This window comes from Scyliorhinus torazame, chromosome 4 (assembly GCF_047496885.1).
Source record: "Scyliorhinus torazame isolate Kashiwa2021f chromosome 4, sScyTor2.1, whole genome shotgun sequence".
Classification (NCBI taxonomy): domain Eukaryota; kingdom Metazoa; phylum Chordata; class Chondrichthyes; order Carcharhiniformes; family Scyliorhinidae; genus Scyliorhinus; species Scyliorhinus torazame.
In genome coordinates this window covers 292296994-292309339 of record NC_092710.1, presented here as the reverse complement: position 1 = coordinate 292309339, position 12346 = coordinate 292296994, and the positions used below count along the sequence as shown (strand labels likewise).

At 45.7% G+C, this 12346-nt stretch overlaps 1 protein-coding gene and 1 non-coding gene across 5 annotated transcripts in view; both read left to right on the top strand.

Moving 5' to 3' along the window:
* Positions 1-12346, top strand: part of atg5 (ATG5 autophagy related 5 homolog (S. cerevisiae)) — a 330107-nt gene that overhangs the window by 70468 nt on the left and 247293 nt on the right. For all 4 annotated transcript variants that reach the window (XM_072499913.1, XM_072499912.1, XM_072499914.1 and 1 more), the window contains exon 5: positions 7662-7824. In XM_072499913.1, coding sequence (XP_072356014.1) covers positions 7662-7824 — 163 coding nt within the window. The remainder of the gene's footprint in view (positions 1-7661; positions 7825-12346) is intronic.
* LOC140415691 (U2 spliceosomal RNA) lies at positions 1705-1898 on the top strand. The gene has a single exon (XR_011944619.1). It is a non-coding gene; the product is annotated as a U2 spliceosomal RNA (small nuclear RNA).

Below are 12346 nucleotides of genomic sequence, written 5' to 3'. Positions count from 1 at the left end.
GATTCGTTACAGAAGACTTCCTTTTTGAATGACATCGCCTGCTCATTTTCACAGGTCCATGAATCAAATTCTGAGTGGACTAAATGGGGACTTAGATGATATTCTCATCAACGGTTCATGTGAACAAAAACACTTGAAGAACTTGGAAGCAACTCTGAAACATCTAATCTCTCAGTTAAAGAGGAAAAGTGCAGTTTTTTTCAAGCCATCCAGAAATTACCTGCGTCACATCATCGGTAAAGATAGCTGACACAAGGAGCCAAAAAAGATGACAGCAATCTTTGAACCACCCATGTCCTCAAAATGTGACACAACTGAGGTTTTTAGGACTGATCAAATATTATGACAAATTTGTTTCTAATTTAACAACATGATTGAAGCCTTAGAACCACTTTGCCAAACGAGTATGGCACTGGTGATAAGAATACGAATGTGTATACAGCCAGGCAAAAGATGCTTTAAGGAAGTCAACTGTGATTCACTATAATCCCAAACTGAAGTTACAACTTGTTTGAGATGGGTCTGCCTATGAGATTGATGCAGCTGTTTTGCACATTATGCCTTCAGGAGAGGAATAACATTTGCATAATGAACTCTTACTAACGCAGAATGAACTGTTCGGGGAGGCTGGTATGGGAATTGAACCATGCTGCTGGCCTGCCTTGGTTTGCTTTAAAAGCTAGCTCTTTAGCTCTCTGCCAAACCAGCTCCTATTTGGGAGGCTGGTTTGCGTGATGGACTGGGCTACATTCACGACCTTTTGTAGTTTCCTGCGGTCTTGGGCAGAGCAGGCTCCATACCAAGCTGTGATACAACCAGAAAGAATGCTTTCTATGATGCATCTGTAGAAGTTGGTGAGGGTCGAAGCTGACATGCCAAATTTTCTTAGTCTTCTGAGAAAGTAGAGTCGTTGGTGGGCTTTCTTAACTTTAGTGTCAGAATTAGATGCTCAAATCTAAGGGAAAGTGGGGCAATGTCAGTCCTGTGCAAAACTAAGACACACTCCACCACTGCAATCTTTACATCCATAGGAGTGGCTGACACAGTGGCCATGGCAGAGAATACACATATCAGTGATTGTGCACTCTAACTGGCCGGAAGTAGTGATAAAGAAATCCATGACAACTGAACAAATTATCGAGAAGCTAGATAAAATATTTGCAAGAGTTGTTAGACCGGAGCAGGTCATAATTGACAATGGCAATCCGTTCACTTCTAAGGAGTTCAAAGATGGCTTAAAGGGAAATGGTATACAGCACATAAAGTCAGCTCTGTGCCACCCTGCAACAAATGGAGTGGCTGAACGATTTGTTCAGTCACATAAACATTCCATCAAGTCATCGAAGGACCAAGGTATATTGGCAAGAAGCATGAACAAATTCTTAATGTCTTACTGGAACACCGCATACGTAACGACACAGAGTTCACCAGCAATGCTGTTGTTCAAAAGGAAACTGAGAACGCCATTTGATCTTTGATGCCACCTAATACTTCAGATATTGCCAAATTACAACACGAAGCACAGATTGCTAGGAGCGAACAAAACTTTAAAAAGCGAGTATTCCACCAAGGAGAGTGCGTACTAGTCAGAAGCTCCACCACCAAGAGAAATGGGTATGTGCTGTGATCCTAACAAAGACATCATCATCAATAGTCTGTCCTGGTCCACTCCCGTTGATGCAACAGTCAAGAAAGCCCAACAACATCGCTTCTTGGCCTTTTGGCTAAGATCAAGTGTAGTATCTGCTCTGCCTTTTGGCTCCGATCTGGTATGTCTCTCTTGTGGGAATCATGAATTGGATTCAATTTGAATTTGTTTTTGGAACAGGCAAGGAGCTGGATTAGGGGTTTGCCCCTGTCCACACTCTGAGCCCTGGCTTTATAACTCAGAAAAAGTAATAAAAAAAATGAAAGCCCAACAACGTCTCTAGTTCCCACGGAAGCTAATGAAGTTTGGCATGTCTGCATCGACTCTCACAAACTTCTACAGATGTGCGATAGAGAGCATCCTCTTCCGGCTGCATCACAGTCTGGTATGGCAACTGCTCGGCCCAAGATCGCAAGAAACTGCAGTGTGGTGAACTCAGCCCAGCGCATCACACAAGCTTGCCACCCTCCCATTGATTCTGTTTACACCTCTCGCTGCCTCAGGAAGGCAGACAGTATTATCAGAGGCCCCTCCCACCCAGACATTGCCTTCTTCCAGACCCTTTCATCAGGCAGAAGGTACAGAAGTCTGAAGACCTGCACATCCAGACATAGGAACAGCTTCTTCCCCACAGCTACAAGACTCCTCCGACTCCCTCTCGGACTGATCTGTTCCCTGTAAGAACACTATTCCCTGTAAGAACACTATGAGCTCTTGCTCATGTATTTGCTTTGTTTGGCCCCTTGGTCCGCACTGTAACCAATCACTGTTTGTCGATGTACCATTTGTCAATGTTCCCTTCTTTGTCTACTATGTACGAAATGTGTACGTTCCCTCGGCCGCAGAAAAATATTTTTCACTGTACTTCGGTACATGTGACAATAAATCCAATCAAATTAAATCAAATCCGGCAGGTCCAATATCGTAGTCCGTGCAGATGGATGATGAAAGAGTTTGGCGATCAACCACTAGCTTCACAAAGTGAAATCGCTGAAACGTTTTAAGTACTTCCATTGGAAAATCTATGCAGTGATACTTCTGAACAGAGACCAAACAGACAGACAAATTCAGATTCTATTTCAGAGGACTTCCTTGTAGAGACGGACACTGGAGTAACTTCTCAGTAAGTATCACCTGCTGAAGGAAAAGAGGACACTTCCAAGGTCTTGAGTAGCCAGGTTCCAAAATGTTGAATACAACCCAAAAGGAATAGATGTCCACCTGAGAGAGTATTGAGTTGTATATATGTATAGTAATGATGCATATGTGGGTCTGTTGTAACATCATTAAGCAGTTGTCTTTGTACTAAAGGAGGAATGGGGGAGGGGTGATATGTATCAGAGAATACAACCTGCTGCTGGTACGTCTCATGATCTGTAGTGATGTCAATAGAGTGTTTGAGCGGGCTTCAGTTCTCCATCTTATATGAGCAACATCTAATAAAACCTCATGTTTGTAAGAAATCCAAGTGTGTGGCACCTCCATACTTTTGTCTTTGCAGCAAATCCGCAATATAACAATTTTTGCCATGATATTGTTTGTAAGTGACATTACTGTTCGGGGATGCATTATATTGATGTAGTTGGTTAAATGTGCTTCTCTCTTCAGTGATCTCATCTTTCTATTAGACTTTGTCTACATCTGATGTACCTTCTTATTGTTCCCTGTGAACAGTGGTTGACTGGTGGTTTGCTATCTGACTCAGCAAATTCTTCAGCTGTTTCTGAAGCTTACACATTTCCTACATACCAGGGACTTGGATTCAATTCCGGCCTTGGGTGCTTGTGTGGAGTTTGCACATTCTCTCCGTGTCTGCGTGGGTTTCCTCCCACAGTCCAAAGATGTGCAGGTTGGGTGAATTGGCCACGCTAAATTACTCCTTAGTGCCCAAAAGGTTACATGGGGTTTAGGGAATAGGATGGGGATATGGGCCTGTGTAGAGTGCTCTTTCAAAGGGTCAGTGCAGACTCGATGGGCTGAATGGTCTCCATCTGCACAGCAATGTACTGATTCTATGACTCTGATTCTATAACTGCGAGTTAGCGCCAAGAGGCCATAATACAGAGGTGCAGAATTAGGCCACTCGGCCCATCGAGTCTGCTCCGCCATTCAATCATGGTTGATATGTTTCTCATCCCCATTCTCCTGCCTTCTTCCCATTACCCCTGATCCCCTTATTAATCAAGATTAATAAGTAGGAAAAGGCAGTCCTGCTTTATTCCGTTGCTGATCTTGAAAGCCTCTGATGATGCTCCATTGTAACTGACAAGACTGTAGATGATGTTGTGGAAATAAATGACACCCAGCTTATTTTCTGTGACAGTTTCAGGAGTTCATGAAGGCCTTGGTGAATGTAGAGTGAGTGATCTGTGCTGTTTGTGACACCTGCCCATTACCTACCTAAGTGACAAAATCCTGTCAACTAATGCAAAACATATGTGAGCCAAGAAAAGCTGCTGAACAGCTTCCACTTTTGCTGCCTCAGATGAATATTGAGCATCTCCTAGCAAGACCAAGTGCCAAATGTAGAAACACACCAGCCTGCAGAGATCTCCGCAGCTCCATTGGCTGGGTCGTGTGAACCAAATGGATGATGGCTAAATCCCTAGAGCCATGCTTGCTATCAGCAACAGGTCACCTATATCTGCGATACAAGGATGTCTGCATGCAAGACTTTAGGCTGATCAGAATCTGAATCCAGTCATGGGAAACCCACTTGACTGGAGTGCCTGGAGACAAGCAGTCAAGAAGGATATGGAAAAAGCAGAGGACAAAAGAAAAGAGAACATGTTGACCTCGGGCTAACACAAAGCTTGATTGTTCCCCCTTCAAACATTCAAACCCTCCACTACCGATGAACAGTGGTAGCCGTGTGTAACATCTACAAGATGCACTGCAGTAACTCACCAAGGTTCCTTAGACAGCACCTTCCAAACCCACGACCACTACCATCGAGAAGGACAAGAGCAGCAGAGACCTCGGAACCCCACCATCTGGAGGTTCCCCTGCAAGTCACTCACCACCCTGACTTGGAAATATATCACCGTTACTTCACTGTCGCTGGAACAACATCCTGGAACTCCCTCCCTAACAGCACATTGAGTGTACTTACACCTCCAGGACTGCAGCAGTTCAAGAAGGCGACTTACCACCACCTTCTGAAGGGCAACTAGGGAGGGGCAATAAATGCTGGCCTGACCAGCGATGCCCACATCCCGTAAATGAATTAAACAAAAACAAAATTTGCAGGTGAGATTGCAACTCCTAAATTTTTCGTTAATGTGCAAACTTCACACGGACAGTGATCTGGGGCCAGGATTGAACCCGGGTCCTCTATGCGTGAGGCAGCATACCACCATGGTATGCGCCACCATGCTGCCCTGCAACTCTTAAATTGACCGTTGCAGCCATAACAGACAATGTTCAATACAGAAGTGACAGACATCCTGGGCAGTCCATTGTCTCCCAAGACTAACGCATGCCAATAAAATGTTTTTGATTATCAGTATGATTTAGTGGCTGCTTTGAAGATTATTTTGGAGATGCGAGTGAAAGAGTGATAGAGGGGAGCATCACAAGGAATACACTCTATATACTTGTTGGTCAGCATTTGAATACTGCTTCCCATTCACTTTTCTGTAGTTTCTCGCAATGTTGGGATGGGACTTACTATAAGAATCGTCACTACAAGTTCGAGCAGAATAATACTCGAGTATAAAGTTTCCAAGAATTCTGGAAAATGCTGGTAATGGTTGCCTCTTGCTGTGATTTGATTTGATTTATTGTCACGTGTACTGAGGAACAGTGAAAAGTATTGTTCTGCGCACAGACATACATGAAAAAAAAAGGACATACTTAAAGGCATCAAGTTCGCACCTAACTTCTCTGTAGTACTACTCAGAGAAGATGTGTGAAGAGATCAGATCAGTCCTTAAAAGGGCCATTCGGGAGTCTGGATGTATAGCAGGATAAAGCTGTTTTGGAACCTGTTACTGCGGATTCCTTAAATTGGTTTTCAGTATAATTCTTAGCAAAATCCAGATTGTTAAGCAAGTGTTGGCGAGAATTGCATCTAATGTTGGACTCTACAAGCATGAACTGATTGGATGCAGTCAGTACTTTGTTGTGAACAGCCAAAGGAATTTGCCAAGGAATAACCTGGGGTATGCTCCCTTCTCTTTCCCTGTCCATCCTGGATTACTTACAGTTTATCACTCGATCGGCAGCCAGCAGCTTCCTGTCTCTTTCCCTGTTTCTGCTTCCGGTTCTCTGGCCTTGCTCTTCTTCCTCTGGTGACTACGGTAGTGGCTCCAAAAATCAAATATGGCAGCAACTGGCCCACAGTGCACTGTTGGAGAGGAGGGGGAGACTGGCCAGGCATAAAACTGAAAATAGCAACTTAATTTTCACAAAAGGGTCGTAAAGAGTGAATGGCATTAAAGTAAGACGATTTTAGGTGCGAACTTGATGTACCTCCACTAAAAGACTAAAAACAGATTATCAGATAATTTATCCATTTCTTTGTGGTATTTTGTGTGACGATAGTTCAAAAGATTGCATTGGCTGAAAAGCACTCTTTGGGACATCCTGTGGTCTGAAATGTGCTATATAATAAACGCAAGGCCTCCAGTTACATTCGAAGTGAAATGAAATGAAATGAAAATCGCTTATGTCACAAGTAGGCTTCAAATGAAGTTACTGTGAAAAGCCCCTAGTCGCCACATTCCGGCGCCTGTTCAGGGAGGCTGGTACGGGAAGTGTTAATTGATTTGCAAAAAAGCAATTTTTACATGTATGAAAAAGTAGACATTGTGCTTAATTTGGCACTGGTTAATCTTGTACTTTGTATCCCAAATGGCTACAGCAAAAATAAATGAGAATAAAAGCGATTTAATATAACCATGGACTATGTAAATTGTTTTATTTGATTATTTGTCCAATTAAGTAGTCAAGTGTTTAATTAAGTATCAGCAGGCCTGTCTACTCTGCCTTCACCACAGTCTAACTTGTCCTGTCATCTTGTATGCACTCATACACCTCTTTCCAAAGAGTTTAATCCAAATTGTGCGACTCTCGCTTTTAATCAGCAGCCAAAAGTGAGGCCTCTCCCAGTTTGTTCTGCAACCAAATCCTGCCTGTCTCTAGGCCCACGTGACAACTGCATAGGTCAAAGTTCAATCTGAGACTTTTCTATTTCTGAATGGCCCAACTAGAATCACAGAATACTACAGTGCAGAAGAGGCCCTTCGGCCCGTCAAGTCTGCAACAACTCATGGAAGACTCTGACTTGCCCACCTAATCCCACTTGCCAGCACTTGGCCCATAGCCTTGAATGTTATGGCGTGCCATGTACACACCAAGGTACATTTTAAAGGATGTGAGGCATCCCGCCTCGACCACCCTCCCAGGCAGTACATTCCAGACTGTCACCACCCTCTGGGTAAAAAGGTTTTTCCTCAAATCCCTCCTAAACCTCCCACCCCTCACTTTGAACTTGTGTCCTCGGAACTGACCCATCAACTAAGGGGAACAGCTGCTTCCTATCTACCCTGTCCATGCCCCTCATAATCCTGTACACCTCAGTCACCTCTCAGTCTTCTCTGCCTCAGAGAAAACAACCCAAGCTTATCCAACCTCTCTTTATAACTTAAATGTTCCATCCCAGGCAACATTCTAGTGAATCTTCTCTGCATCCTCTCCAGTGCAATCACTATAACTAGTTACTGGATAAGCTCACTGAGCAATTGTTGAGGGGTAGAATTTGTTTTAAAAAAAATAAATACAAAGCCATCAGTGGTACAATATATGTATTTCAACACATGTTCGGAAACATATTCAAGAGAAAGCCAGCTTTTAATTACATACCCAGAGCTGCATTGTGGGTTATCAGTGATGTAGAGCTGCATCACCTGTTTTAAAGTAAATTTCTGTTTCCTTTTTGCCTGGTATTGGTGGAAGAAATTGTATACTTGCTTACTTGAGTACAACATTGTGCTTGAAATTTCTTTTCCAGAACTTTCCTGAAACGGAACTTCTTCACTGCCTCACGAAAGATGCTGTTGAAGCTCATTTTATGTCTTGCATTAAAGAAGCTGATGCCTTAAAGCATAAAAGTCAAGTAATCAATGAGATGCAGAAAAAGGATCATAAGCAGCTTTGGATGGGTTTACAAAATGGTACGTTGTTTAATTCTACCTTATGGTTGTCTTGTTTTGCTGACTCTGTTGCAGATGTTGCATCTAACATAATATTCCAGAATTGCATTTCCCACTTCCAAATTTGATGTTTTCCTGAATGATTGTTTACTATTTTTAACCAAGGACTCTAAACAATAGTGTAAAAATGCTACATAATAGGTGGGAAAAGTTTCTTCCAGGATATTGAGGACAAATAGTATTATTCAGATCCACTTCCTATATCTTCGACCTGAGATTTTCTTAGATGGCCATTAAGTTGACAGTAAAACATAGCTCCTCAGTTTTTGTACTATTTTAAGATCAACGGCAATTACAATAAACTAAATGTTGAGCAGAATTGACTGTACATTTGGTGGTTACTGTACCAGATTGCAACTTTCGTCAGAAAATTGGTTCACCAGCAAACAGTTAAGGAAATGGGTGTACAGAATGGGAGCTTTAGAGCAAGATGTATTGAGTGTTTCAGCAGAGCGATGATGGCATCCAAACTTAAATTAGAAGCAAGTATCTCAGTTTACTTGTTAATAAGAGCTTCTTGATTTCACTGAAATTTTCATTTTCGTAAAGCAACAGAAAAACTGTGCATTGGATTCATTTGGGTTTCTCGGAATTTTTGTTGCAAATGCGCTTTGAGCTGTTTTATTCCAGCACCATAAACATACAAGCTGTTGAGTGCTGTGTACTAACAGCCGGTAGCTCTGATATGTTCAGAAACTGCATTTTCTGAGATTTTAAGTGAGATTTGTCATTGTTTTTAAAATATTTTTTAAAAAGTATTTTTATTAAGCTTTTGCAGAATTCTACATAATAAAACAGAAGTAACAATAATAACAAAACAAACCAGAGTGAACATTAACATAGTGCCAAAAGAGAATATACAATAACAATTAAATAGACATTACCCCACACGACTCAGTCTTCCCACGCCATCCCAATGAAGCACTCACGCCCCCCTCCTACGGATTGCTGCTGCTGACATTTTAATTTTTCCCGCGAAAGACGACAAACGGCTGCCAACTCCGAGAGAACCCTAGCATTGACCCTCTCAAGGCAAACTTTATTTTCTCGAGGCTGAGAAACCCAGCCATGTCGTTAACCCAAGTCTCTACACTGGGGGCTTTGAGTCCCTCCACATTAATAAAATCCGTCTGCGGGTGACTAGGGAGGCAAAGGCTAAGACGTTCGGCCTCTTTCGCCCCCTGAACTCCCGGGTCTTTTGACACTCCAAAGATCGCTATCTCTGGACTTGGCACTACCCTTGTGTTAAGCACCTTGGACATTGCCCTGGCGAACCCTTGCCAGAACTCTCTAAGATCCGGGCATGCCCAAAACATGTGTACATGGTTGGCAGGGCTGCCCTTGCATCTCATACAACTGTCTCCTACCCTAAAAAACTTGCTCATTCTCGCTGCTGTCATGTGTGCCCGGTGGACCACCTTAAATTGAATTAGACTGAGCGCCCGGTGGACCACCTTAAATTGAATTAGACTGAGCCTGGCACATGATGAGGAGAAATTAACCCTCCACACAGGACCTCTGCCCACAGACCCGCTTCCAACTCCTCACCTATCTCCTCCTCCCACTTGCCCTTGAGCTCCTCCACTGGGGTTTCCTCAGCCTCCTGTAGTTCCTGGTAGATATCCAACACCTTCTCCTCCCCACCCAGGTGCCGGAGACCACCCTGTCCTGTATCCTCAGTGGTGGCAGCGTCGGAAAGGCCACTACCTGTTTTTTCAGGAAGGCTCGTACTTTCAGATATTTATAGGCGTTTCCTGGTGGCAGATTAAATTTGTCCTCCAGCGCGTACAAACTGAGAAAGCTTCCGTCTATGAACAGATCTCCCATCCTTCTGATGCCTGCCCTCTGCCAGCTCTGCAACCCACCATCCGTCCTACCCGGGACAAACCTGTGGCTGTTACATATCGGGGTCCAGACCAACGCTCCCTCCACCTTCTTGTATCTCCTCCACTGTCCCCAGATCCGCAGTGTCGCCACCACCACTGGACTTGTGGAGTAACGGGTCGGCGAGAACGGCAAAGGAGCCGTTATCAAAGCTCCCAGACTAGTACCTATACACGACGCTGCCTCCAGCTGCTCCCATGCCCCCCCCCCCCACCCATCGCCCACTTCCTAATCATAGCTATATTGGCCGCCCAGTAGTAGTTGCGAAAGTTCGGAAGGGCCAACCCTCCACCGACCCCCCCCCCCCCCCCGGACTGCGCTCCAACAGCGATCTCCTTACTCGCGGGGTCTTATTCGCCCACACATCTGCTCCATAAAACCCTTCAGTTCCTTAGCCACTGCCGGTTGCTTCCCTGTCCTGGACTTTGACCAGTCCAGCTCGGGGTTAATGACTGTGTTAAAGTCTCCCCACATGATCAGGTTGTGTGACTCATAAGTCTGGGATTTTGCCTAGCATGCATCCATAAATTCCACATCATCCCAATTCGGAGCGTAGACGTTCACAAACACCGCCCAGACCCCCTCCTACTTTCCACTCACCATTATATACCTGCCCCCCTTATCTGCCACAATTCTTCCAGCCTCGAATGCCACACACTTACTGTTCAGAATTGCTACCTCCCTGGTCTTCGAATCCAGCCCTGAATGGAACACCTGGCCTACCCATCCCTTTCTCAATCTCATATGATCTGCGAGCTTTAAATGTGTCTCCTGAAGCATTGCTATGTCTGCCTTAAACCCCTTTAGATGCGTGAACACGCGCGCTCTTTTGGCCGGCCCATTCAAACCCCTCACATTCCATGTGATCAGCCTGGACGGGGGGCTAACCCCCCCCACCCGCTGACTAGCCATCGCCCTTTTTTGGCCAACCTCGAGCCCGCGCCCTTCGCTTCCTCGAGCGCCCCCACAGGGAGCCCCCGACCCTCAATTGGTACCCCAAAATTGATACCTCCTCTGTCAGCAAAGCAGCATCCCCCCTCCCCTCCCGCCCGCCCCCCCAACACCCCACGACCCAAAACCCCCCCGTCAAGCACCAGCTGAGCACTTGCTCACCCCCCACTACGCTCCCGAGAGTCAGCTGACCCATGCTGACCCCGGCAGCTCTCACCCCTGGCGCCGATCAGACTGTCGCCTCATTGTCCGGACCCCTCTCCCCACATGAATAAACCAATTTAGCTACCTCTCCAGCCCCAGTGAGTAAATAGTAATATGAAACGAAAAATAAACAAAAGACACTAACATTGCCCCGTGAGGAGACACTTGTTGAACCAAGGCTCCAATTTCCTGAAAAATCGCACTAAGTACAGGGCCCCCTCCCCCCTCCTTATCTCAACTTTGCCGAATACACTGCACCCTCCAGCCACCACCACAGCCCTTACACACACCCAACATTGTATACAATTTTATATTAAAATGGCACCGTGTTACCCAGCCCCACCACCGCATTCCACCAAAGCTTAACTGTCCTTTAATTCGAGTCTAGCTTTTCTTGTTTGACGAATGACCACGCCTCGTCCGGCGTCTCAAAGTAGTGATGCCGTTCCTTGTACGTGACCCATAGCCTCGCTGGGTGTAGCAACCCAAATTTCACCCCCTTGCTGAAGAAGGTTGCCTTCACCCGGTTGAATCCAGCACGCCTCTTGGCCAGCTCCGCACCCACGTCCTGGTAGATGCGTATCGCGCTGTTCTCCCACCTGCTGCGCCATTCTTTTTTTGCCCACGGCAAGACAAGTTCCTTGTCCGAGAAGCGATGAAATCTCACCACCATGGCCCTCGGCGGTTCATTCGCTTTGGGCTTCCTTGCGAGGATTCTGCGCACCCGTCCAGCTCCAGGGGTCAAGGGAATACCCCCGTCCCTATCAGCGTCTCCAGCATCTTAGACACAAATGCTCCCGCATCCGACCCCTCCACACCTTCGGGGAGGCCCATAATTCTCAAGTTCTATCTCCTGGACCTGTTTTCTTGGTCCTCCAGCCTCTCGTGCCACTTCTTGTGGAGGTCATCCTGTGCCTCACCTTAAGGGCCAATACGACCAACTCGTCCTCATGGTCGGATAGCTTTTTCTCCATCTCCTTTATCGCTTTCCCTTATGTCCCCTGAGTTGCGATCATTTGGTCTATTGATGCCTTCATTGGGGCCAGCATGTCCTTTTTAAGATCAGCAAAGCAGCCCCTAAGGATCTCCTGTTGCTCGTGTGACCACTACGCCCATGCCCCCTGGTCTATATCGGCCGCCATGCTGTGCCTCGGCACCCGCTCCGCACGCTTCTGTCTGTTGGGACTTAAACGCTTCACCACTCCTGGTCCAGCTATCCATACAACAGAGAGGGAATCCTTTTGGCAGTATTCGCTTCACCAATCTGCCCCAAAAAGTCCCTGAAAACTCTGAAAAAGTGCCTGAAAAAGGTCCGGGAGTCCATTCCGGACAGGAACTGCCGAATGCGCGACCTACTCCTCCATGGCCGCCACCGGAAGTCTCGTCACCGCTTCTTCAATGGCCTTTGCGAGATCTTTTCGCAGTTGTTCCCTCTGCTGCTGGA